Source organism: Lutjanus erythropterus, chromosome 2 (genome assembly GCF_056507025.1).
Source record: "Lutjanus erythropterus isolate fLutEry1 chromosome 2, fLutEry1.hap2, whole genome shotgun sequence".
NCBI lineage: Eukaryota > Metazoa > Chordata > Actinopteri > Lutjaniformes > Lutjanidae > Lutjanus > Lutjanus erythropterus.
The window spans coordinates 22,126,125-22,153,260 of NC_139318.1; the positions used below are offsets into that span (position 1 = coordinate 22,126,125).

Consider the following 27,136-nt stretch of genomic DNA (forward strand, 5'->3'; position numbering starts at 1 on the left):
AATCTGAAACACTGACACACACCTTTAACTCGTTGCCTCCACCTTTTGTCAGCCCAAGCCGCTGATGCTGTCAGAGACACACTGCAGACTAGTTGGGTGGTTCATGAGAGATAAACACCAGAGGCAGTTCTGTCTTTAGTCCCTTCCTCTCCTAATAACCACATATATTGCTTTCCTGTCCATTGAGAGGAAAGGTCTTGCAGGAAACAGTGAAGGGAAGCTTTTGTCGGTAGATCCATTTATTGTCTTAGATGCACTACAAGTGATTAGTTGCTTCCTCTACAATATCTCTAACAGGATAAAAACCCTAGAGCGAACAACAGTTTACACAAGCCAGATCATTGAGGATATTGTTGATTTAACACAGAATAAAGGAAGTATTACGCAATGTTTGTCTCTAAGCCTTTTCCAGACTGATGTTGTCTAATTACTGCAGGGAAGAGCAACTCAGATCTCAGACTGTTTAAACACTGATGGCTTCTTTGTAATGTGGACATGTGTCACGGTTTCAGTTTCACATGATGTGCTTTAGCTGCTTTTATGACAGGGTAGCAGGCACCGTGAAGGAGATAAAGTGGAAATTTGAATTTGAGGGTCTGCACAAATATCAGATTGTGTGCAACTATGAATTATGCAGCCCGGAGTTGTCACACAGTAGATCTAATTAAAAGCTGTTGTGTGTGTTCTTCCTCTTCTTGTAGTATCAAAGTATTGTGGCAATTCTGCTTTCTGATAAAGCTGTGTCAGTGGTAAGTCATCTCTGTCGGCTTAACATCATATCAGTAGTTTTTTACGGTTGCCTTGGCTACAGGCATCTTCCTCTTGACCCTCTTATATCTGGTGAAGTTTGTCAGTGAGTGCAGGATTTTTTTATTAGCTTTTTGTTGAACTGTGCACGTCTAAAGAGCTGGTGTTAGTGATCTCTCTGAGTCATCTATGGACCTTGTGCAAGACCACTCAAAGCAGTGTTTGCATGACATCACTGACATACCAACACATAAATAGACAAAGTCTAATAAAACATTTAAAGCTCCATCCAGACTTCTTTTAAGGCAAATGAAAACACTCTGCTTGTGATGCAGGAGGCAGAAAGATAGTCAAGTGATGAGTCTCATTCCCCAGTCATCAGATGCTTACATCTTGAGAATGAGACTCAACCTGTGACTGGCCAAAGTCTCCCATCATAGACTGGATTTTCTAAAGCCCTAAGATAACCGAGAGGAGGAGCAGAAGTCCAGTTTTCTCTCAGAGCACTTGAATTAAATTCATGTTGAAGGTTATTATGGAACCTGCATTCAATGTACGTAGCCTATTTGTTAATTTTTTATGAAGGTTTAATCTTAGCGATGCCTTACAACAATGATCATCATATCACATAACAGAGTGGTTAGTAGTTACTAGTAAACCTGTTAAAAAAATCAATAATGATAAATATTATTTTCTTTTTCAACACACAATACTGATACAGTATTGGAGCATCTCTAACTTTTGCCCAATGATGCCAGAATCTACGTATAGAAAAATATTTTTAATTTCAAAAGTCTTCTAAAATGCCTCTTACTTCACCAAGAAGCCCATTCTCAGTGTCTGTACACTTAAGTTTCCACATCACATTTGTTGCATTCTGGACTAGACATTTGTGATGATTTGTGTGCCTATATGTACGCGTCTTAAACGATAAGATTTAAGGTGAGCACGGAGAAACGCATAACTCCCCCTTCAGCAGATGAATGTTCTTCTGGACAGTGTTCTGATGACAAACTCTGCACATACATCATTCTGCACAGTGAAGGGCAAATATTCACGTCAAGTGAAAACAAAAGGCAAAACACATTTTTGAGTGAAGGAGGACTTACAAGGAATAAAAATATCATTGAGCACATAAAATATAAAATAACACAGATCAGCAATAATTTTACTGTTGTAGCTGACTTCTCTATAATCTTTTTAAGCAATATCCGCAAATGCAATATTGCAAATAAAGTTTTAGACGAAGTATACAAAAAATTAAATGACATAATGTCTTGTGCAAGATGTACTGGATTGAATATATTTACATTAAGCCCCTCTATTTACAATCAGAGTACTTTCTTGCAAATATGAGTTATTGCATTAAATATTTTTTTATTGCAAATGCTTAATCATGTTAGAAGAAAAGAAAAACCTAATAATTAATAATCACATTTCAGTTGCAATGTGATAAATGCCATATTTAATAGAAGCTTTGTTGTTATTGTTTTGTCTTTCACACATGAATGCATATATTGCTCCATACCAGTTAGTCACATATAAAGGTGGTGCTGCTGTAGTTGTGTATCTACAGCCATCGCAGAAAAAAGAAACCGTTACCATGATGTGTTACTTGCTAAGATGTTCACACTTGCCATGGATGTAAGTAACACTAAGCTGTTGTAGTTCTGACTTGTATCTGTTAATGCTTAAATGTGGTGTCAGTCTCGTCCACTCAACACCGTGTCAGTATGAGGCTCTTTAGGCTTAACTTTGCATTCAGACACTCATGTAGTTAACATGTTGTAGAACTGCTCTTTTCAGCACACTGGCCACTAACGGATCAAAGTCCTGCCCAGTCATGCCAAATCTGCTGTACATCACTTTGACTGTGTCTGGGCCTAGAACAGAGTAGTGGTAATTGTAGCTGTAGTTGGGGGACTTAGGCTTGACTTTACTCCCTAAAAAGATTACCTGACTTAAAATTTAAAAGCAAAAACATTTAAGTCTAAAGTTTAACAATAGTACAACAAGAAAAAAAAGCCACACACCTTGTTACCTTCAGACAATTTCACTGAGGGTGACAAACCTGCTATCCAGCAACTATAAAGCACAACAGTTGCCTGGCAACAGTTCAGAACCAAGAAAAAGTTTTGCATATAACCATCTGGAAAACAATCAGTTTTTGGGCTTTTTTTTTTTGTTTTTGTTTTTGTATAGATTAAACAGGGTCCACCATGCCTAGGGGGTCCTAAGAGCTTCTGTAGAGGGGCTGCCAAATCATTGTTTTAAAATGTCAAACATAGGCTGTTATTAACAAATATAAATTGGCCTATTCGTAAAGAAAACCCAAAACATGAAATTTGCATTTCCATAATGGCGAACTAGTTTACTATGTATCAGTGAAACATACTGGGCCTCGTTTCCCAGAGCCTTCGTAGCACTACGTGTGTCGTAAGTTGTGTTGTACTCCCAAGGTTACGGGCTGTTTCCCAGAGTTGGGACAACCTTAAGGGAGACCTTAAAATACAACTTACGACGCACATAGTGCTACGAAGGCTCTGGGAAATGGGGCCCTGGCCAGTTAGTTGTGCCAATTATTATCCCAAGTGTATGGGCACGTTGTGAGCCACAACTGAACATTTTGTAACTTCACAAGCAAGTCTGCAGCTCCCACATAGACCTACCTTCCACCACAGAAACCACTGGCAAAAGTGTAGAGGTGCTCCTAACATTATCCATGCTGCTGAGGGGTCCATGGCTTGAAACACGTTGAAGACCCCAGAACAGATCTGATATAACATGTTAGTTGATGAATTAATTGAATTTACTGGTGCTGTTAAGTAGATTGTATCTTCAGACAGAGCAAGACTACCCTTTTCCTTGGTTTCCAGTCTTTGTGCTGAGCTAACTGCTTGTAACCTTATATTTAATAGACAGACAGAGTGGTATCAATCTTATCTAACTTTCCAACTTTTTTTCCTTTTTTGCAACTTTGGTGCATTTCATAAGCTGATTGGCTTATGAGACAAACATGGAAGAAAAGAATGATCAAAATCAAAAGTGGCAGTGGACAAGATAGCCTGACTTCATGTCCAAGGATGTGTCCAAAAACATTTGACGCTACGCAACCCATAAAGCAAATCAATAACCCTGATGATGTCATTGTCACAGACTTCAGAAAACTCCTTCTAGAGCCACAGACGAAATTAAGCAGCTGTGTTCACTGGCTGTGTGGTACTCCTGTTTATGAGTCTTATTGTGTAAAATCTTAATTTTTAGGTCTGTGAATTAAAAGGGTTTGATCTCTTCTCTGTAAAAAATTCAGCTTTGAAGAAAAACGCTCTGATGCATTGTCATTTCAGTAGTAGACATTCAGAGACTTGAAAGGCTTCCAGTTGATTTGCTTAAAAGGTTTGTGACTTTCCCTCAAGGACTTGAAATTTGTTTGACTTGAGACTAGATTTGGACTTGCCCCAAAAACGAACAGAGGCAGTAGTGTTTCTAATTTTATCATGCGTATGTCAGGGCTGAATGATTTTAGGTTAGCATCTGTAAGTGCACATGGAGGGGGCTCATATCAAACACTTTGCTTATGAGTTCAAATAGATATTTTGAGTGCTTAGTGTTTATGGGGTGGGGGTTCCAGTAGTAAAAGATTGTTTTTAAGTTGGAAGAATGTTAATGAATCATTGAGTTTTCTGCCCTCTGGACCAGTCCCACTGCTTTTCCTGCCTCGTGACCCCCGCAGATTTTCTCTGATCACTGATTTCAGTATAACTGAGCTGACATGTTTTCACTCCCAGCTGACTGTGATTAAATAAAAACACACACTGACAGCACTCATATTGCAGCTGTGGTTGTGTGTTTAGTGTATGATAAAATGCCAGTGTCAAATTCTAGGGCAGCTCACTCGTCAGACAGGTGCTTCCAGTGTGTGTGCGTGTGTGTGTGTTCATCAGAGTTGGAAAGTAGCAAAGTATAAATACTTCATTACTGTACTTGTAGAGTTTTCAGGCATCTGTACTTGAGTATTTTGAGAAACTTTTTACTTTTACTCCTTACATGTTAAAACAAACATTTGTATTTTCTGCCCATTACATTTCTAAAACAGACCTCTTTGCTTTACTTTATAGTTTTGAAGAATTTGAGGCAAATTATGGATAATTTTTATTTTGCGTCATTGCGTGCTGCCCTTCCAACATCAGGACCGATTTCAGCCTACATGGATGGAGCACTCACACGTAGAAAAGACCATTCTTTGGTGTATCCAGCAGTGCACATCACACACGACGCATCGAGATGAAAAACGACGTAGCAGGACAAGAAAGACATAATAAGATAAAATGATGACACAAGTCAAAAAAGGATGTAAAAGACATCACAAGATTACAACATGCAACAACATGCAAATAATGACGACAACAAAAAAAAACAAAAATGTAACAAGACGAAAAAGATGTAACAGGATGGAAAAACATAACAAGACAAAAAAAGACGAGATGAAAAAGACAAAAGTCATAACAAAACATAAGACAAAAAGGATGTAAAAAATGAAAATGACATAACCAGATAAAAAGACATTACAAGACAAAAAAAGATATAAAAAAAATGAAAACTTTTCTTCAGTTAGCTTTGCACAGAAACAGGTGGTTAGAAATGTCCTTCAGAGAAATATTTTCATCTTTCATACTTTAAGTACATTTCAGAGCCTGTACTTTCTCACTTTTACTTGAGTAATGGAGTTGAATCAGAGTCTTTTTTTTTTTTTACATAAATGTCTATACTTCTTGAGGTGTGTGTTTTGCCACTGTTTTTTTTAAATTGCTAGTTTGATCCGTGTGTGTACTATGTCAGCTTCTTGTGTGAACATATATGGGGCACATTTATTCCTCTTCAGCTGTAAATAGCTGCAGTTCATCTCCTTCTTAGCCTCTCTGTGCCCCTCTTTTTCTCTCACTGTTTCACATTCTTTCACTCTTATCCTCTCTTCCTCATTTCTTTTTCACTTCCTTTTCTTTGTTGTTCTAACCGTATTTTAGGTCAAACTAAAGTAAACCATATTTGATGAGGGGGCCGAGGAGGGGCGGATGGGGGGGGGGGGGCATGAGGAAGATTTGTGAGATAGAGACCATTAACTTGAAGGGATAGAGAGAGAGAGTAGTGTGTGTGAAATGGTAAGAGGAATTCAGCAGGGAGAAGGAGGCATGGTAGAAAATCAAGGGGGGAAGATAGGGAGTCCCCACCCTCCTCTTCTCTCTCTCTCTGTCATCCCACTCCCCTTCTCTTGGCTGGCCTTATTTGGTCATGTTACTGCGGCTATGGCAGGAGGAGAGAGAAAGACAGAATGGGGGAAGGATGGACAGATTGTTCTTTTTTTCTTCTCTTTTCGCCCTCTCAGAATAGAGAGCTTTGGTTTGATTGGAGGTGAAGTCAGAGGAAAGCCAGGACTCAGAGGGAGGAGTGGCTGGTGGGCAGATGTTTTAACTCTGCAGGGAGGATTGTCACAGTAGTTCAAGAGTTCTGGTTGTAAGCTGTTAAGCTAAACTTTCAGCCAGGGCAAAAAAAAAAAAAAAAAAAAAAAAGTCCGTGTGTGGCTTCAGTTTTGCAGCTTGACTCAGAAGAGGAACTCTTCTGGGACTGAAGAGGAACTCTGTTACGCTAAAACTGCGTCCACATGCAAATCGAGGGACCGTATGCTCGTCTCTACAGTATCTATGGAAATGAACAGCACAATCAGAGTCTGCTGATGACAGCATCATCTCAGTGTCGCTGCGGTTACAAACGCATGCTGACTTACAGCTGTCACATCACAACACGCACGCACACACAGAGGTCATTGTGTGCTATCACTTACCCTACCCTAACCACAGTATGTAACCACATTACTTGACTTGTATAATATGGGCAGACAGACACACATGCAGACAGACAGACAGACAGACACGTTTTCCTGTCCCTCATTTCTCCTCCCTGTAGCAGAGAAAACTCTTTGACTTCCATGAAAGAGAATAATGAATATTAAAGCTGCAACAATTAATCAATGAATCAATTATTAATCAATTAGAAATTCATTGTTTTGGTAATCAATTTGAGTAAGTGTTTAAGAAAAAAAAATCTCTGATTTCAGTTTCTTAAATGTGAACATTTTCTGGTTTCTTTATGTCTCTGACAGAGAACAGCTAATTAATTAATCTAGAAAATGATTGACAGATTAACTGATAATAAAAATAATCATTACAGGAAAGACTTGAAAAAATAGATCTGAACATACTGGAGCACACACATGTACACCTTTATTTTTCAATTGACAAGATTATAACAGGATGAATTAACTGATTAATCATTTTGACTTGTCATTTAATAAAAAAAAAAAATCCAGATTCTCTGATTTCAGCTTCCTCAGTATCCTCTGATTTCTTTCCTCGTCTCTGACATTAAACTGAATATCTTTGGGTTGTGGACCAAACAAGACGTTTGAGGACGTCCTCTTGGGTTTTGGAAAACACGGATTGATATTTTCAATATTTTATGGACTAAAGAACTAATCGATTAATCTAGAACATAATTAACAGATTAATAGTGAGTATTGAGAACTGGTTCCAAATTGGAGAAGATTCCAAGGAAAGATTAAGAAATTTCAAACTTGATTCTGCTTATATTTTCTTACGCAGATTGCACTTGCAGCAGTAACACAGTGCAGGCTGTGGGTGCGCCAACCTAAAACAGTGGAAGCGTCTTTTATTGATCACGTCTTGCCAGGTCAAATTGGCCATTATAAGTGGATGATTACTATAAGCAAATTGTTTTGTTTTTCTTTATTTCTTGTGCAGATTACCATCATTTGTATATTTATCACATGAATATTAAGTAATTAAACAGACAGCTTCAATATTTTTCCGTCCTCAGGGGTCTCCTCGAGACATTTACGTCAATTGTCTGTCTCTTGTTGTAAACTACACAAAGTATCCTGAGGCACACTAAGTTTCACTGCTGAGTCTTGCTGCCATGTTTTTTGGAGTTATTTACTCTTAAGTGACTCTTTTGTCTTGTCATGATTTTAACCTGCATGCAGCAGCTGCCTCAGGTAGCCAGCTTGAAGCAGACAGGTTACCGTGAGGCAAAGCATCATGGGAGATACGTTAATAAAAAGTTTTGTCCAACCAACAGTATTATCCTCACTACAAAAAAATCCTCACTTACATGAAGCTGGAATCATTAATATTTTGCATGAAAAATGACAACTGAAATAGTTGCTAATTAAAGTGACATAAACATGTGGCCTGTTTCGATTTGGCTCCTCAAAGCATCAAAATAGAGAATCGTTGACGAACTGAAATCAATAAGCAGAATCTGAACCAGAATGGCTAAAATCCAAATGATACCCAGATTAATTCAATACCGTACCAGTCTGTGACGATATCTGCTGTGATTTTAAATGGTCGATTATTTTATTCCTTATTTTTATTTTAGTGTGTAGTAGGACTGCTACTGACCGCTGCATTGTATTTCTTTTGTAATTGTACATATGTAATTAAAATATTAATTACGGCATGGCTTTATGTTATTAAAAGAAACCAGAAGCACTTAAAGTTAAAGGGAAAAAACAAATTTTATCTGAACAAAAAATGCTGTACACAGCAGATTCATTATAAGTACATGTCTTCAAATCATCATTTTGCTTCTTAATATTGTGATTAATATCATACTGGGGACTCCAGCCTGTCATGTTTTATTTATTTATAGAGTCTGTTTGCTGAACATCTTGTATCATTTTGTTTTAATAACTGAGGTCTTCAGTGTCTGTTGGTTTATGCTGTGACCTGACTCCCACACTGCAGCACCAACCTTTCTTCACTCAGAGTGCATCAACATATTTCTCGTCTTTGTTTTCTCTTTGTTTAATTTAAATCCATGTACTCATGTTAGCTATAAACACTGGTTATCCTCCAGTCTGCGTTTCTGTTTATCTAAATTATGTGCATACCTGAATGTATTCTCCCTCTCTATAGGTTCGCATCTTTGTCTCTGTTTTGATTTCTGTCTGTGTCTCTCTGTCCAGACTGTCTGTTCAGACTGTGTCCCATGAACCGCTACTCGGCCCAGAAGCAGTTCTGGAAAGCGGCGAAGCCTGGAGGGAACACGGACACGGTGCTCCTCAACAAGCTCCATGTAAGCAGAGTGACGACATGTTCACCTCCCTGCAGCTGCTGCAGACCACGACACTGCACACAGATCTGTCCTGACAGGATAGAGAGGAGAAGGACAGGGCTGCATGAGACCTTAATCTTGAGTTTAACGGGTAGATTTGCTGGAGATTTTATGCAAAGCTACACAGTGAATATGCAGTAACGTTGCACTGAAAGATATTTGCTGAGTTAGAATTCTAAAGTCCTTTTATAGACATTTCTGAAGCCTTTCACTCCTACTGTCGTACCTTTCTGCCCTCTACACTCTGCTCTCTTTCTGCTGCGTTACAATACCATTTAAAGCAATCTGCTATCTGACCACACAGTCATAAAATGGAAGATTGCAATCTCCCCTGCGTTTCCATGGAGATGCGAGCCACAGTTTACGGTTAAAGCCCCTCTGAAGCTCACATTTTTGGTTAAGAACTTTGTTACTACTATGTTTTGATTACGTCTTACCACGTTATTGTGTGAAATTGGTATCAGTGAACAACATTGCAGCTAATAGGTGTGAAATTTATTGTCTTATTTCATTTTTTTCTTCCTTCCAGCATGCAGCTGACTTGGAGAAGAAGCAAAATGACTCTGAAAACAAAAAACTGCTTGGGACAGTGATTCAGTATGGGAATGTCATTCAGGTTTGTTCCTCTGATGCTACAGAGCTCTGTTCACCAAATCAAGCAGACACAAGAACAGCTGCAAATTACAATTGCTCTGATTCCCTCCACTTAAAGCCAATGGGATTTTTTCAGTGGATTTAGGATTAGATTAGTGTAGAAAATAAGCTTTGTGGCGAACAAAAGTTTCTCCTACTTAAGGTTTTGTTCAGCAAGACAATCCTCACAAACACCACATTTATGATTCATTTAACTTGACTTGAATTCATATAAAATTGTTGAAAATGCAATTTAAAAACATGTAAAACTGCATTGTTGTCTATGGAGTGTGACCAGACATTTTGGGACATTTTGGCAGAGTATCTGTATGTGCCGATTCAATATATGATGAAAAGTTACAGTATATCAGTCATATCACATAGTGACCCTCCCTAAGTCCCGCCCCTTTTTGCTCTGTCCTCTAATAATAATAATATTATAATACTACTACTAATAATTATAATAATAATGATAATAATAATGAGCAGAACCTCAGTCAGCTTTCTCATTTCCTGTTTCCAGTACTGAGAAATGCTACACACTACACTGATCTATGTTGAAAAGAAAATAATGTTGCTAGGAGACTTGTAAAAGACTCATATGTTACATGTTAAGTTAGGTAATAGGGAATAGGTAACTAGCTAACAACTGTATGTAGATTAACTAGCTAGCCGGTTAGCTAGCATTTTGCTAACATTAGCTAACTTAAAAGTGACTATGTATGTTCCTTCTACAGTTACCCCAGCAACGTCTTTAAACCATCCACAAAAATGTGGTTTAATTTTCAACATAGATGAGCCTACCACATAGTGTTTCTGAATACAGGAAAGGAGAAAGTTGACTGACGACGTTCTAGCAGGTACCAACTTGCTCAACTGTTGTTGAAGGGGGGCGGGACTTATGGAAGGGTGAATTACTCTGCAGCACTAAAACATCCACTTACACACAAATTATTATGCAAATTATCATATATTTACAGTTAAAAATACACACTTCAACTTGTAAATGCATGTACATAACCACCCACTTCATTTTTGTAAATAGTCTATTACAAAATTCATTCAATATTTATTCCTTTGCACTATTAATATTTGTTTACAATTTACGTAGTCACTTTACTTGTATGATATGGTATGTCATTGTTGGTTGCTGTTGCATTTTATATATCTTTATTATATATGCACCAATTTTTTTTTTTGTTGGAGCTGTGTGTGACATTGTAAAAACAAAACAAAAAAAACAACTCAAACAGGAGTCAGATTCCTTGCATGTGTAAACACACAAATATGAGATTCTGAAATAGTCATTATCTGCTTGGTATTCACTCAGATAAACTTTGTTTAGATTTCTACAGAAGTACGATTTAACCAAGCTTGCTCTGGCATGCCATCAGTGGAGATATTTTAGTCTGACAAATTTTCCCACATCTCTTATCTTGAATTTGAGATATGTCTCCACTTGATGGTATGTTGAGCAGCGTCCTCAATATTAACCCTTAAACAAAAAAAATAAAACAATAAATTGCAGGTTTTGATATTGTAGTGTTGTGAATTTTGGCATAAATGAAAAAAGAAGGAGACAAACTGAAATGCAGTCAAAGTGAAAGTGTAAATTTATATTGTACAAACATACCATAATGTTCACTGAACAGAGGCAGACTCATAAATTAATTAATAATATTTCATAACAGACATCCACATGCACTGTCATAAGAACAGACACTAAATATCTAGATAACACCCACAGTTCATAGCCAGAGGATGACTTTCAGTGTAGTCATGCAATAAATCAGTAGATTTCTGTTTAAAAATATTTTATTTATAGCTTTTCAGAGAGAAAAGACAGAACACTGAGATAGTCAACAAACAGGAACATTGTCCCACCCCTCCCTTCACATATGGGGGAATAATTTAAAAACTTTATTAGATTTCTTATCTGTTGCATGACATAAGTTTATTAAATTTCTCTAATGGCAGTATTGACTGTACTGTTTTTTTTTATCAGTGCCTTAAATGCAAGCTGCTTTCTTGTTGTCAGTAAATTCTTAGAAGCACTTACCCCTCACCTCAGATTTCAGCATGTCTGTATTGTCTTACACCGTATCCTGTTTCTGTTTCTGCTCAGCTTCTCCACCTGAAGAGCAACAAATACCTGACAGTGAACAAGCGTCTGCCTGCGCTGCTGGAGAAGAATGCCATGAGGGTGATGCTGGACACTGCTGGAAACGAGGGCTCCTGGTTTTACATCCAGCCCTTCTACAAACTACGCTCCATCGGGGACAGCGTGAGTCATCGTCTGCGGTTGTGGTGCATTGTGGGAATGTCATACCGTATGCCAGTCACTGTCAAGCAAAGGAAATGACTGAATTGTGCCTGGGATAAAATGTATTTACATGATAAAATATATCTAGTTTTTTTTAATAGAGCAATAGGTGTTAAAGGTTAATTACAGTGCTTATGGGTCTAAATAACCAGAAGGTACAAAAGGTTTTGGAACTGGTCCAGTAGATTGCCTCAGCTGGTAGCCATGCTTGTTTTTGCATGACAAGATTAATGAACGGATCCTTGCAGAGACAGACCGGTCAGCATCTTCTGACAGGGAAATAAATCTGTTTTATTGCTCTTTTCAAAACCACCAGTCTGTTTTGACAAAAACAGCCATTCTACCATGCAGAACATGGGAGTTGTTGCTTGTGAATTTTCTCTGTTGCCATTAGGGCTTTGTTTTGTTTTTCCCTTCTTACCTGGAAAAGTCACAGCTATTCCAAATCTTTCTTCCCCTCTGCAATCTGTCTACTGAATGCTCTGAATGTTTCTTTAACCATTGTCATTGTTGGTATATTTTTTATATAATCTTTTTAATTTTGCTTTTGCAAGTTTATTTATCAGTGTTATTTATAGATTCTAGTCCACCCTTGTATCGTGATTTGTTTGTTATTGTATTTCTATGTTGTTGTTCTAAGCTGCTCCAACAAATGGCCCAGTGGGATTAATAACGTTGGGTTGAACTGAATAGTTCCCCATTAGAAAGGGCTGTCTGAAAAGGTCTGAAAGGATGAGGCAATCTACTAGACCAGTTCCAAAACTTTTTGTACCTATTAGTCATATAGGGCCTAGGTTTAAAAATACCAGAATTACCCTTTAATCTTTATTGCTCTACTCTATCTTTAGTATGGAGGTGGTAATTTGCATATACAGTAGTAAATCAGTATTAGAAGGTTAAGACTACAGAATAAAGGTCCCAACGTTGAGAGCACAGGTCTTCAGTGTGAGGCATCCATCTGACCACATCTATCCCTGGATGGACCTGTGCCAGCGCCCAATTGGTGTTTACCTGATCACAAAGCTCTTGTTGGCACCAGCTCATCTTTCCCGGCAGCAGGAAGTAGTGGACTGGTGCCCAAGGACAAAATGAAGCACAGTATAGACCAGGCGTCTCTGCTAAGCTCCTCTCAAAGTAGGTATGGCACAAGGCCTAAGCAGCAGCATGCCTCGAACTAAAAGAAAACTGGAGTCTCTCCATACCTGCTGAGAACAGACAGAAGACAGTGACTGTGAAGACAGTACTGATGCTCTCTGACCCATCCCTACTGTAAGCGCATCTAAGGTTGAGTACATAACTGCAACTGAGTCACACTTGGCTCAGAGAAATGTTCTCCCACAGAGTACACATTGCTAAATACAAAATATTTTTATGGAAATGAAAGCACAAAAGATTAATTGTTAGGTGTCCACATCCAAGGAATTTGCCTTGGTTTTTTGGTGCTCAAAAATAAACTTAGTGAGAGAGAGGAAAAAGGAAAATTAAGTTTAGCAAAAGTTGAGAATAATAAATAGAAATTTAATGTAAATAAAATATAAAATATACGAAATATATCTTGTAAAAGTCTATTAAACGAAAGAGCTGTACAGTTTGTGCAGGTTAGTGCAAGAAATTAACTAAGAAATGTGCAAAAGCTCATAGTATAAAGAATATGTGCAATATACATCCAACAAAAAGTTGGTGAAAGAGAGAGTTCAGATTATTTGAAGTGGGGTTGTATGAGGTATTTATCAACAGTTAGTATATTACCTACAATAGATGCCTCCAGTTTGGAGAAGAAGAGAGGAGGACCAGCATAGAGGCTAAGCAACAAACTGCTGTAGACACAGTAAGCAACAAAACATATTTTAGCTTCTTAAAAGAGGTCTGCCTTAAAAAAATCACTATTAGTGTATGCTATATTTAGAATATTTTCACCGCTTTACTTTGCCACTCTGAGAACCTACATCAAATAATCTGAACTATCCCTTTAGTGTAACACATCGAGACAGATGTTGAGACTTAATGTTAATGTAACATGTAGTGACTGTAGAGCAGAATAATGGTCAGAGTCGGTGGGGCTCATGTTGCCTTGTTGATTACACCAGCTGCAGATGGGAAGAAAGTGCTCTTGTAGTGTGATGTTATTGGTCCTCATGGGCCACAGCCTCCTGCCTGAGGAAACAGAGGGTTTCAAAGAGTTTGTGTCCAGAGTGGGAGGGATTGGCCAAAATCTTTCCTGCTCACCTCAGAGTCTTGGAGACGCACGGGTCCTGGGGGGATGGCAGATTGCAGCCAGTCATCCTCTCAGTGGAGTGAATGATGTGCCTCAGTCTGCCCTTGTCCTTGGCAGTGGCTGCAGTGCACCAGATGGTGATGGAGGAGGTGAAGATGGACTGTGTGTAGAAGTACACCATCATTGACTTTGGCAGATTGAACTTCTTCAGCTGCTGCAGAAAGTACATCCTCTGCTGTGCTTTATTTGTGATGGAGCTTGTGATCAGTGATAATGGTACCCAGGAATAATAATAATAATTATAATAATAATAATAGCTTTGATATAATTAGGGGTCTGTTCGTGTAAATAATTGAAGATTAACTGTAGAATTTTAAAATCAGTGCAGAAGTGCACAGGAAGTTGATGCAATAAAGCCAGAATGGGAGTTATATGATCTTGTTTTCTTGACCCAGTGATAATCCTAGCAGCAGCATTTTGGACTAGTTGCAGGCGATGGTGGGAGGCCTTAGAAATAGAGGCAATACAGAAATCTAAACAGAAAAAAATAGAGACATGGACAACCATGTGCAAGTCCTCTAAGGATAAGAATGATCTGATTTTTAATTCATTTAAGTTGAAAGAAACACGACTGAACAACCTTCTTTACTTGACTATCAAAGGTCAGAATTGAATAAACCACCCAAACTTCTTGCAGATTGAAGCAGAAGGACTTCACAATGTCCACTGGGGAGTCACACGGGGTGATGGATGGGTGGAGCTGGGCTCTTTCTGAAATCCACAGCTCCTGTCTTTAAAGAGAGTTTAGCTCCAAGTTGTTCTGTCATCGTGGTCCTGGTAGTTCTCCACTTTCTTAAATAACTCAAATTCTGGTCCCACAGACCCTCTTTGGCATCTCTGCCTGTGTGAGGATTACATTGCATAAATTCTGTTCTTTTTTCCCCCCACATTTTTGTATTTTATTGCGTCTGTTTTGTGTGTGATTGCAGGTGGTGATCGGGGACAAAGTGGTCCTTAACCCCGTGAATGCTGGCCAGCCGCTCCATGCCAGCACACACCAGCTCGTGGATAATCCAGGGTGCAATGAGGTTTGACTGAACCGCTGCAACTCATCTTCACTCCTCAGATGTTTCTGTGGGAGCGTCAGCTGTGTGCAATCTAATTATAGTGTTTTTCTCAGAACTGCTGCTTGGTTATTAGCTGCCTGATGTGAAACACTACAGGATTGTTTTCTTGTCCTCCATATTTAGTGCAGTTAAGCACTAAACTACAGCTCACACTGCATTTGAAGGTTTTTTTTCCTCATAACTAGACTGCTCTGAGCTGCTTTACATTACATCTGTTGTTTTATCAAAGTACCTTGCAGTTGTTTCACATAAACACAGAGACAGTTAAAGGGCTTGAACAATTGTTTTTGTTTACCAAGAGGAAGACAACATAATTTGTACCTTAAATATGACTGTAGGCAGGTATGTCAAATGATTGTTATTTAAAGGTGCAATATGTAAGAATTTTAGTCAAAAATAGTTAAGAAAGTAACTAAAACTATCAATAAAATGTGAAGAAGTAACATGCTGACATTATGTCAACACTTCTATGTATTGTGTTGCAGAAATATCTATTGAAGTTAGCATGCTAACCTTTGAGCGTGGCCTGTGCTGTGTCATGATATTACGTTGTGCCTGAATAATTCTTCCTCTCGGTGGTCCACAGCTCCTGTGTTAGCGGGATAAATATCAACACTCCCCTGGTGCTCTGGACCGCTAACTGCACGGCTAACTGAGCTAACCAGCTAATGACTGCTACAGTTAGTGGTTATTCTGGTGACATGCTACCCCCTATCTGTTTGAAGTATGAATTCAACAGGTGGTCAGTTCTTACATGTTGCACCTTTAAGCAGAAGTCACTGATATCAGCTTCTTCCAAAAGAAGGGAGTTACACATTTTTCACTGCTGGATTTGACACTGATTACACTTCTTTTCAAGTACACGCATACACGTTGTTTACCTGCTGCCTCGGCTTTTAGCAGGGATTTTTTAATTTATTTGGACAACATACCAATCTTTATAAAAAAATTCTTTTATACTATCTTTTTCAAAAAAGGAAAAGTCAACTACCTCATTGTCTTACCCTGAGGAAAACGGTTAAACTCCATAAACATTAAACTATCCCTTTAACCTTTGCAGTGTTGTTGCAGTGCTCTCACAGTGTTGGCCCACTGCCAGGAGATTATACCTACAGTAATGTCAGTCTCTGATTGTTTGTTTTTCAGGTGAACTCGGTCAACTGTAACACCAGCTGGAAGATCGTCCTGTTTATGAAATGGAGCGACAATCAGGAGATCATCCTGAAAGGGGTTTGTCTCACAGCGGCTACCAGAAAAACAGACACACTTTATTATGCTTTTATAAAATCTTTTTAAATAAATTTTGGTACAAAAGACAATTTCTAGCTATTGAAAGGGATAGATATATAAACATGCATACATACCATACCAGCTTACTAACAGAACCGGCTGTACATACAGCAGGTTCTATACAGCCTTGAAATAATCAATGAAAGGTTTCCATAATGAGAGAATGTAAGCGACTTTTATGCAAGAGATGTTGTATAATGTCCCTCATCAGAACTGAGTGGGCTGGTGGCTTTGTTTGTTTTCAGTCCAGTATTATCAGTCTACATTACGTACTTACAAATGAGATTTACTGGTTATTCGACAGCTCTACATCAGGGCTGTTCCACTTAAAATAGCTGTGACTACAGTAGGTCCAGTCAAAGGGCCTCCTCAAAATATTTAACAAAAGTTTGAATAGATTAAAGCTAATTTTGGGATACTGATGTCAGTCCACACTGATTGTAAGTGATATCTACAGAGATCATATGTTATTTTGTAAATATCAGTCTAAAATAACATTAAATATTAATTGGATTAGCTTCTGATTTATTACCATGGGGGCATCTTGTGGAATCTGAAACATGCTATAGGCTGTATGAGGCTATAGGATGTTTACACTGAGCAAAATAATAAACTCACTAATAAACTGCACTATTTAAAGAAATGGAATTATTCTAGATGTGTTGTGGCTCATTTTATCCACATCTCTCAAAAATTAAGCCTGACATATCCAATGTAGCTGCAGACTTTAGTGTCTCAAATAAAATTTTAAATAAAAATCTTTGGACTTGAACAATGTTTGGCTGGAAAGCATGAGATTGTAATAGCTGTGTGACCACCAAACAGGTCAGTGAGGTTTAAGGGTTAAGCTGAATATTTTCGACAGTAAGAAACGTTCTTCCTCTGTCCAGGGCGACGTGGTGCGGTTATTTCACGCAGAGCAGGAGAAGTTCCTCACGTGTGATGATCACAGAAAAAAACAATATGTTTTCCTCCGCACTACTGGACGGCAGTCAGCTACCTCGGCAACCAGCAGCAAAGCCCTGTGGGAGATAGAGGTGAGTAAGAATATTTTTTAAACCTGATGATTGTGGTATGTGTTGTAAGTTGTTAAAATGTAGTAAAGTGTAGCAGGTCTCTGTATGACAGTAAACATAAAATAAGCCTTTTGTAGAGAAGACCATACATATGTTTCCCAGCATTTACTTCACAGTATATTCAGCAGTTCAGCCCTCAGCACCTGATAAATAGCTTGGTGAAAGATGTAACTGATGTGTGTGTGCTCTGGTATCAGGTTGTGCAGCATGATCCATGTCGAGGGGGGGCTGGTTACTGGAACAGCCTGTTCAGGTTCAAACACCTGGCCACTGGACACTACCTGGCTGCAGAGGTCAGTGCAACATGGACATGCTCCTTTTTATACTTAATAAAAACAATTAGAACAAAGCAACATCAACTCTATTCTATTATTGTTATTATTATTATTAGTAGTAGTAGTTGTAGTATGTCTTAGGTATTGCTATTGTGCTATTTGAAGGTATTTCAGTTGCTCAGATGTGTAAAGCAGCGTTTAAGACTTGGAAAATACAGTTTTAAGCTGAATTTAAAGTGGATATAGAAACCTTTTTTTACATTAACTTATCATTACGAAGTGATTGCACAGTGTAATGGCTTTAGAATAATGACACCATCTGTGTTTAGACTGGTTCCTTATAAGCCTCTATGCAAATCTGTCAGCCACTGGGCACCATTTTGTCCAGGGAATATGATGTCTCCATTATAAACTACACAAATAAACACATTCATGCTTTTTCATCAGCCGCTGCTGTAGTTACTTGTTCGTGCAAAGCAATAACATCACTCAGACAGTGCTGTTACTACCGTGCAGTGCACATAATTACCATCGCTTCCACCTCCTCCCAAATTTAACATACAATTGTGAAAACGTCAATTTGCCTCTTTAGTGAACAACATGTGTCATACATGGTGTAGTGGTACCCACCTCGGTTGAGCAGAGTAAGCTAAAGGTCATCACCATCACATATTGATGGGGAAGCAGATTCTAACACAACATCTGCTGTCTTTGCCACAGCGCCACAACAATACTACTGGGAAACGCTAGGGAGCTGAAAAGTTGTCTATTTACACTTTAAACTCTACAGATATTACAGAAAATGTTATTTTGGGTGATATCTTGAATTTATGCAAAATCTTGAACCTCTTTTTATTTTTGCAGGTGAATCCAGAGTATGAAGAAGAGTGTCTGGAGTCCCGCTCCTCAGTAAGTTAGCCAAAGACAGTGTTTAGAGTTGGTAACATTTATAGGTCAGTAATCCCTAATAAATTGTCATTGTTTATAAATTTTGAATAAGTTATTGTTCAATAGATTTACAGCCCAACTTGATGCTGTAATACTGTGGCACAAGAAGATACTTGTTTCTGATTGGCTGGCAGGACTTCTCAAGCCCAGTTATGGATAGTGTTTCACTAACATTTACGTGTCTAGTCTTTAAATGTAATATTTTTAAATGTGTGTTTTATTGTATCTTTCTGTACTCAGTTTTTATTTAGCTTTAGGACATTTTGCTGCACTCAACTTCCCCTATTTTTACCTCACTGTATTAATCTCTGATTTTCATTAAAAGCTCTTCTAGGGACTGTCCCTATCAAATAAATCATAAATAAATAAATAAATGCTGAAAAGCCAGGGTATAGTAAACTACAAGTAACCATAGTAACAATATACCTTTCGGTATGTTACCAGTTTGCTTACTGGTGTATCTTATCAAACCCTGGCCTAAATGTCCCTGCAGTACTGCAGTACTGCAGTACTGTAGTTACTACCAGCAGTAGATGGCTGGATGTATTTCTGCACAGTGAGATGGTGTTGTACTTCAGTCACCAGCAGATGGCAGCTTCTCACTATGAATGCATCTTTCTGTACTGGCGCTTCAGTTCTCTCCTGCAGCTCGCTAAACAGGCTGTGACTGTGAACATGAAGCTGTTCACATCTGCTGACCACGCGGTGACAAGTGAAACAGCTCACAGTCGGTCTGCTCCTGAGTTTACAGCCTTGCTGCTACAGTGAAGAAAAAAACAGTACACAAAAGAAACTGAAGTGTCACCGATGTCCCAGGCAAAAGAAAATAGCCCTCAATTTATCGTGAGGGTGTATTCATTGCAGTTGGGTCCATTTCTTTTAAATGTACCCAGGGTGCACTCAGAGCTTGTTAAATGTACCCTAGGCATGGAAGGAGTTGAAAAATGCTATTTCCTTGAAAGCACTCCCGTCTTTCAATACCTTTAAAGGTCTTTAACAAAGAAAGAAAGAAATGTGATATGGATATCACTGATATGACCTGAATGTCCCTTCTGTTGTTTTGTACCTAACTAATGAAACTGTCTTGAATGTGAAACTGCATGTGCGAAGTCTTGACTAAGATGTCCTGGAAGAAGAGATCTAGTATCTCAATATGACCTTCCTGGCTAAGTAAAGGGTTGATAAATACATAAACAGACTGATAAATCAAAGCAGTATTCAACTGCAGAAACCAAGATATTTACTTAATTGTGCCAGATGTTGAAATCCATTTAAAGCTCTGACTGATTTGATGAAGTCGTTTAGTCCTCATGGTTGTCTAGCAAACATTACTGGCTTATTGAATGAAGACTGTGACATTTCATAGAGAAAATACAACTAACAAAGGGGAAAAAACAGATGCTCTGTTGAGAAAAGTGAACTCTGAACGATTATTGCCTCATGCACCATATTTCATGTTCACTATTTTGAGTCACTTCCTAGAAATCTTTCCTCTTCCCAGTTAAGTGTTTCACTAAAAAACCTGGCTGTCATTGATTTTGACACAAACGTGGTAGATAATTGCTCAAAGGAAGAATCTGCGTGTGGTTTTTAAAGGGATAGTCGAAGGGTAATTTAGAGTAGAGTTGAATGAGGTACTTACTCTGTAAGCAAGCAGTTTCTCTCAGAGAAGTACCACCATGGAAGTTAAGCAACGAACAGTTGTGGACAGGGTCCCCAACAAAAGGTATTTTAACCACTTAAAAAGGTCCACCTAAAAAAAAAAATCAATATCAGTTTAAGTGCTCGCTATATTTAAAAAGTTTTCACTGCTTTTCTTGCCATCAGACAGCCTTTCTTAACGGAAAACTGCTGTTATTTCCAAATATCGCTTTCTCTAAACCAAACTCCATAGGCATTATCTGTCATTTTATTTGGCAGAGCACAGGAGTTGCTGCTCTTCCACTGCCTCGATCTGTTAGTTAGTTTGTGTTACTGTGTGTCTTTGGTGAATTTAAACTATCCTTGTAAACACCAAGGTCACAGCATAACACAAACTACAGATTTAGGCAGTGGCCGACCAGTAACTCCTGTGTTCTGTGAGGTAAAATTTCTGCTTTTACATATGGAGTTTGGTTGGTTTGGAGAGAGCAATATCTGGCTTGTGTGACGGTGGTTTCCTGTCAAAAAAGGCTGTCTTGTGGCAAAGTAAAGCAGTGAAAATATTCTAAATATAGCATACACTTAAACTGAAATAGATTTTTCCTCAGGCAAACCTTTTAAGTGGCTAAAATACTTTTTTCCTGGTGACCTTGTCCTCAGCAGTTCTTAGCATCTGTGCTGGTTCTCCTCTCTGATTCTGATTCCTAAATCAAATAATCTAAACTATCTTACTACTACTCTAAAGTTTTTTTTTTTTGCTATGCTGGCGCTCTCTTATCATATTCTGTTTTGCCTTTTCCATCCAGCTGGACTCGGAACAGGAAGCTTTACGGGCCCGTTTGAGAAATGTGCAGGACAAAGTCATGTACACCCTTGTGTCTGTTCCTGATGGCAATGACATCTCTTCCATATTTGAGCTTGACCCTACTACATTAAGAGGGGGAGATTCACTGGTACCCAGGTAGGAAGACAGATAAAAATGATGAAAATTAGCTTATAGCTAACCTCTGGTACAGCCAAGGAGCTGTGCAATGTCCCTGTCAATTCACAGAGTAAAATAAATAAATAAAAATAATGTGGTGACGTGTTTCTGGCCTAGTTAAGGCTTCTTTCCACTGAAAACCAAACAAAAGACGTGTCGCAAGTAGGGGACTTCCACTGTATATTAAGTCATCATAGTATGCATTCAAAACCATAAACTAGGAAAATATTGTGTGTGTTCATCCTTTTTATTGTAAGAGTGTGTGACTTGCTGTTACGCACAATAATGGTTACGCAGACAAGATTATTCACACTAATACGTTGCAGCAAGCGGCTCATGTTCCTTGCATGACCCTTATTAGTGTGTGAGAAGATGTGTTTCTACTTGTTCATGGTGTGGATGGGTCTCTCACATCTGTGACAAATTAACAACGTGTGTGTTGGCTCACATTAGTTCACTAGAAATGCTGTGACTTTCACTGGAATAGTTTTAAGGAAGAGGAAGCTGTTGTGAATTTATGTGGGTGTTATGTGAACACGTAGCTCTTGCTGCAGCTTGAAGTAAAAGTTGTTTTTCCTCTAGTGTAACTGAAAACAGTTACTGTAAGTCAGAGATCAGTAAGTAATATCGGTGCCAAAGGCCGTGTGTGACAGTCTGAAAATTTCACAGTGGCGTTTAAGACTTTATGTTCCCCACTATTACCTGCAAATATTAGATGAATCTTGACATGTTTACATTGCAAGAGGTTACCTTTAAAGACAGCAAATTGCAAATGGAGTTAAGACTTAAGACAGATTATCCTCCAAAGTTGGAACACATCCCAGTACTAAAATACAAGCTTAACCTCCCTGTGTGTAATATTCTCCTGAATCTAGCCTCACATATCCACTATTAAATTCTTGACCATCTAGTCACTATATAGAAGTACGACTAAAATGAGAAAATTCACTACTGGACTGATCTATTAGGTAGTGAACTTAGGCTCTAGTCCCAATATGTTAAAAGCCCTTTGTAAGAAAGAATATTTTAAGCATTTCTATTCTATTCCAACAGACAGATCTCTATAATCAGAGACAGAAATGAAAAGTTAATAAAAGTGTCAGACCCAAGAGTAAAGTAGTAACATTTTAAGGGCACTCAAAGGGCACCTTATCACCTTACAGGGCCCTTTTATTATGTTTTCTCTACTGGTAGGGGATCCTAGAGAGCACTCAGTTGTCTTTGCTTTACTGGAAGGACACCTTAGAGGGACCTTTGTCACATTTTCCCCACTGAAAGTGCACTCTGGAGAGCACTTAATCTTGTTATCTCTACTGTAAGGGAACCCTAAAAAGCACTTTTTTTTGTTTTCTCCACTAGAAGGGCACCGTAAGTGGTCCTTTATCACATTTGCTCCATTGGAAGTGCACTCAAGACAGCTGTTTATTATGTTTTCTCCATTGGAAGAGCACCCTTAAGGGCCCTTTGTCTTGTTGTCTTGCACATGTGGCCCCTATAGAGGTAACTTTATAATGTTTTATCTACTGAACGGTCATCAAAAATGGCACTTTTTCTGTGGGTAGCTTGCTTTATTTTTGATTGAAGGTGTTGTGTTATTTCAAACACTTCCTTTTTCAGGCATCAGTATGTGCTATCTAGTATGCGTGCTCCAAAAAATGATGCAACCATAAATAAAAATATAAAAATGTGTTTTCAGGAACTCGTATGTGCGCCTCAGACACCTGTGCACAAACACATGGGTTCACAGCACCAACCAGCCAATTGACAAGGAGGAGGAAAAGCCTGTCATGCTGCGTGTGAGTGACAGTTCGTGTAACAGTATATCACCAGTAACATGTTTCAGCTTTTGTCATGACTAGACTCTGTACAGGACAGCAGAAATTCTGTCTGGCTTTTCTGTCTGGATTTTATGAGTCACCAAGTGGTCACCAGTAATCAAAATCTAAACCAACTGTTGTGAGCTGAAGTAGCTTCTGTCCAACCCCCTCCTTCCCTGTTGTTATAGAAGTATTTCAGAACAGAATATCAAGTTTTGCAAGAGCTTTTCAAGAGTATTTGGGGTAAGATTGGAAACAAGAGGACCTAGAGACCACTTCTAAATGTGCAAAAAAATTATATTGCTCTCATGGCTGACAAAGTTGTGCATCTCTTTTTTTATTCAAGATTGGCACCTCAGCACTGAAAGAGGACAAAGAAGCTTTTGCCATTGTGCCCGTCTCTCCGGCTGAAGTGCGAGACCTTGACTTTGCCAATGATGCCAGTAAAGTGCTGGCCTCTATTGCTGGAAAGCTGGAAAAAGGCACAATCACACAGAATGAGAGGAGGTACAGTATAAAATACATTAGTGGTGCCAGTTTGTGAATTTCTAACACAAAAAAAGGTAGCCATGTGATACCACTTTGTGTGTCTCTTTTGCTTGTTCGATCAGAGCGGTTACCAAGCTTCTGGAGGATCTGGTTTTCTTTGTGGTGGATATTCCCAACAATGGACAGGATGTTCTGGAGATCATGGTCAACAAACCCAACAGGGAGCGACAGAAGCTCATGAGGGAACAGAATATTCTCAAGCAGGTAATGCCTTAAAGGGATAGTCAGATTATTTGATGAGGGGTCGTATAAAGTACTTATTGATAGTCAGTGTATTAGCTACAGTAGCTGCTGCTTGGCACATTCCCAGTTTGAAGAAGCGTAGAGGAGTACCAGCACAGAAGCTAAGCAAAGACTGCTGTGGACAGGGTCTATTCTATTCTATTTCTACAGTAGAATCTACCAGAACTACTTTCTTTCTACTAGAAAGAAAATAGTTTATACATTAAAACCACTCACAACTCTCTGGATTATCTTGATCTCTGGATTATCTTGAGTAACCGGGTCATGATTTCTGTAAAGAGACACTGGTGTTTTGGTGCTTTGAGCACCACAAGAGTGCCATCTAACTCATTTATACTGGAGTGAAGGCAGACATCTCTATGACTGATTTCTCCAAAACTGTGCACCTCTCGCCAAAACAATCTAGACGGATAGACAGCACTGCAGGTAAGAAAAGTATGTCATTTTTGTAGATTTTGGGGTGAACTGTCCTTCAGAAAAGAATAACAGATCAAGGCAGTGGTAGACCAGCAACTGCTGTGTCCTGAGAGGTAAAATTACTGATCTCAGCTATGGAGTTAGGTGGGTTTGGAGAGAGAGATGTTTGGCTTGAATAATGTCAGAAAAGGCTGTCTGTCCCTGTTCAACAAGTTCATTGTTCAACTCTTCTCTGCTTCTTCAAACTGGGGGTGTGCTGACCACCATCTACTGTAGCTGACTGAAGTACATTATACAACCCTACATTAAATAATACAGACTATCCCTTTGATACAGTGGGTGTAACATTTTAACAAACTCTTCTGGCTGTCTTAAAAAACTGAACTCTCCTTAACCTCCTCTCCTAAACCTTGCAACACTCTTGTGTCATAACTCAGAGCAGCGTGGTTGTCTGGCCTGCCATTTGAATCAGCATGGTCTTCTGAATTTAACTTCAGTTTGGTTACAGTTGTCACAACCTTATTGCTGCATTCAGATCTTCAAGCTGCTGCAGGCCCCGTTCACAGACAGTGGGGACGGGCCCATGCTGCGACTGGAGGAACTGGCCGACCAGCGTCATGCCCCCTTCAGACACATCTGCCGCCTGTGTTATCGGGTCCTGCGTCACTCCCAGCAGGACTACCGCAAGAACCAGGTACAGTTTGTCAGGCCTGTATGAGCACCAGCATTGTGTCACATCAGTGTACGTGCCACTGGAGTTTGTTTAAAGGTGCATTCCAAATTTCCGTGATTAAATCCAATAGTAAGTGAAAGAGGCCTTTGCTCTATAGCAGCTCTGATGTGATTATCAAAACAAAAAATGCCTTTATCAAATTTTCTGCAGAGCCACATAGTGATTCGAGTTCATCCTCTAACAAATGCATGTAAATGTGAAATACAACATCCCCCTTTTCTAAGAACATTCGATTCCTCTTAAACACATTACAGTGTAATTGTTAGAGAGGTCATTTAATTAGGACGAATAAGGAGGCAGTCTGGTCCTTGTGAACATGCTCCGTTGTTTTGCACACAGATGGCCTGTATCAGTCAATGTAAGTAATGGATATAGACATAACAAGGTTAAAGATAAAGCAGCTAGGCTAATAAGTGAGTCTGTGCCGTCTCAGTTTGGTTTCTGTGTGCTTAGACTGTTTGTCTGTCTCACAGGAGTATATAGCCAAACAGTTTCGCTTCATGCAGAAACAGATTGGCTATGATGTCCTGGCTGAGGACACGATCACAGCTCTGCTCCATAACAACCGCAAGCTGCTGGAGAAACACATCACTGCTGCAGAGATCGACACGTTTGTTAGCCTGGTCCGCAAGAACCGCGAGCCCAGGTTTGTCTGCCAGTCTGTATGTATGTGAACCATGAACATGGTGAACTGGGTAAAAGACAGAATCAAAGATAAAATGATTTGTAAGATAATGTGTTAATAGGCATCTTTTATATCCTGATTGTCATCTATACTTCCTGATCATACGGTACCCTCTATACATAAACCTCTCTCTAATCTTCAGTTTAGTTTTTATCCAACTCCAATTTAAAATGTGATCCAGCATTAACTTTAAATTTACACTCAAGGAGGTTTAACTTTTAAAATGGATGCCATTTTGAGGTGGATTGAGCATAAAGAAAATCAAGCTCCTCAAAGAAAGTTAGGGGACATACTTGACCCAGTTGAGCTTTATGATGCATCTCTTCTTTGATTTATTCCGGTTGATCCTCCCAGGCAGTGTCTTTTTTCCTTTTCCTTTGTACAGTGTAATTGTCCATTTTTAATCTTCTATTATTGACCATAGTGCTTCATTAGTTTGTCTCAAAGGAGGAGAAATTAGAGCGTCACTGCTGACCCGTTATTAGAAGGCTAACTAGTCTAACTAACCTTTTAGCTAACTACCACACAAAATACCGTTTTGTTAACTTTTTTCAAGCTAGCAAACAGTGGAATGTTTGTTAAGGAATACAAATCAGCTGAAGGTAAATGTTAAGAGTTTCCCCCTTTCCAACAGAATGCAACTTTGGTATTTTATCATTATTATTTTTATTTGGGTATCTCTATATCAATTAAACTCTTTTTAATTTCAGTTTTACATCACAAAACTTGGGTTGACTAAACTGAGATTTTTTTTTTAAATGTGCAAAAGGGTTTTGTTTAATTTTAAATCTGGATTCACTAATTTTAAACCTGATTTTCATGAAAGTTGATCAGAACTCATCATAGATTGAATTAATCTTTGTTGGTGCAACCCAGTCTCAGATGTGAACTTGTCCCGTACAGTTATGATATCAGTGTACTTAAGTTGATCAAATTAAAGTGTCTGGGAATGTGTGGTACATTGGACCATTATTCACTCTGGAAGTATTTTATGCTCTTGCAGGATGACATATCTCTGGTGCTTTATAAAGCACTACGGCTGATTGAATTTTGCATATCTTGTGTGTGTGTGTCCAGGTTCCTGGACTACCTGTCAGACTTGTGTGTGTCAATGAATAAGTCCATCCCTGTGACACAGGAGCTCATCTGTAACGCAGTGCTGGATCCAGCTAATGCCGACATCCTCATAGAAACTAAGTGAGTAGTACCTCCTCGACCTCTACTTACCTCTGCCTCATCCTC

The 27,136-nt window shown here is 38.8% G+C and overlaps 1 protein-coding gene across 3 annotated transcripts in view; it reads left to right on the top strand.

Annotated features, from left to right (window-relative positions):
* The window catches only part of itpr1a (inositol 1,4,5-trisphosphate receptor, type 1a), a 110,648-nt gene that overhangs the window by 15,418 nt on the left and 68,094 nt on the right, over positions 1-27,136 (top strand). For all 3 annotated transcript variants that reach the window (XM_084732676.1, XM_084732684.1, XM_084732693.1), the window contains exons 4-18: positions 8,792-8,901; positions 9,470-9,556; positions 11,699-11,857; positions 15,101-15,199; positions 16,385-16,468; positions 17,419-17,565; positions 17,802-17,897; positions 18,744-18,788; positions 21,275-21,429; positions 23,147-23,246; positions 23,614-23,774; positions 23,879-24,020; positions 25,012-25,170; positions 25,683-25,855; positions 26,972-27,091. In XM_084732676.1, the coding sequence (XP_084588802.1) occupies positions 8,792-8,901; positions 9,470-9,556; positions 11,699-11,857; positions 15,101-15,199; positions 16,385-16,468; positions 17,419-17,565; positions 17,802-17,897; positions 18,744-18,788; positions 21,275-21,429; positions 23,147-23,246; positions 23,614-23,774; positions 23,879-24,020; positions 25,012-25,170; positions 25,683-25,855; positions 26,972-27,091 (1,837 nt within the window). The remainder of the gene's footprint in view (positions 1-8,791; positions 8,902-9,469; positions 9,557-11,698; positions 11,858-15,100; positions 15,200-16,384; positions 16,469-17,418; positions 17,566-17,801; positions 17,898-18,743; positions 18,789-21,274; positions 21,430-23,146; positions 23,247-23,613; positions 23,775-23,878; positions 24,021-25,011; positions 25,171-25,682; positions 25,856-26,971; positions 27,092-27,136) is intronic.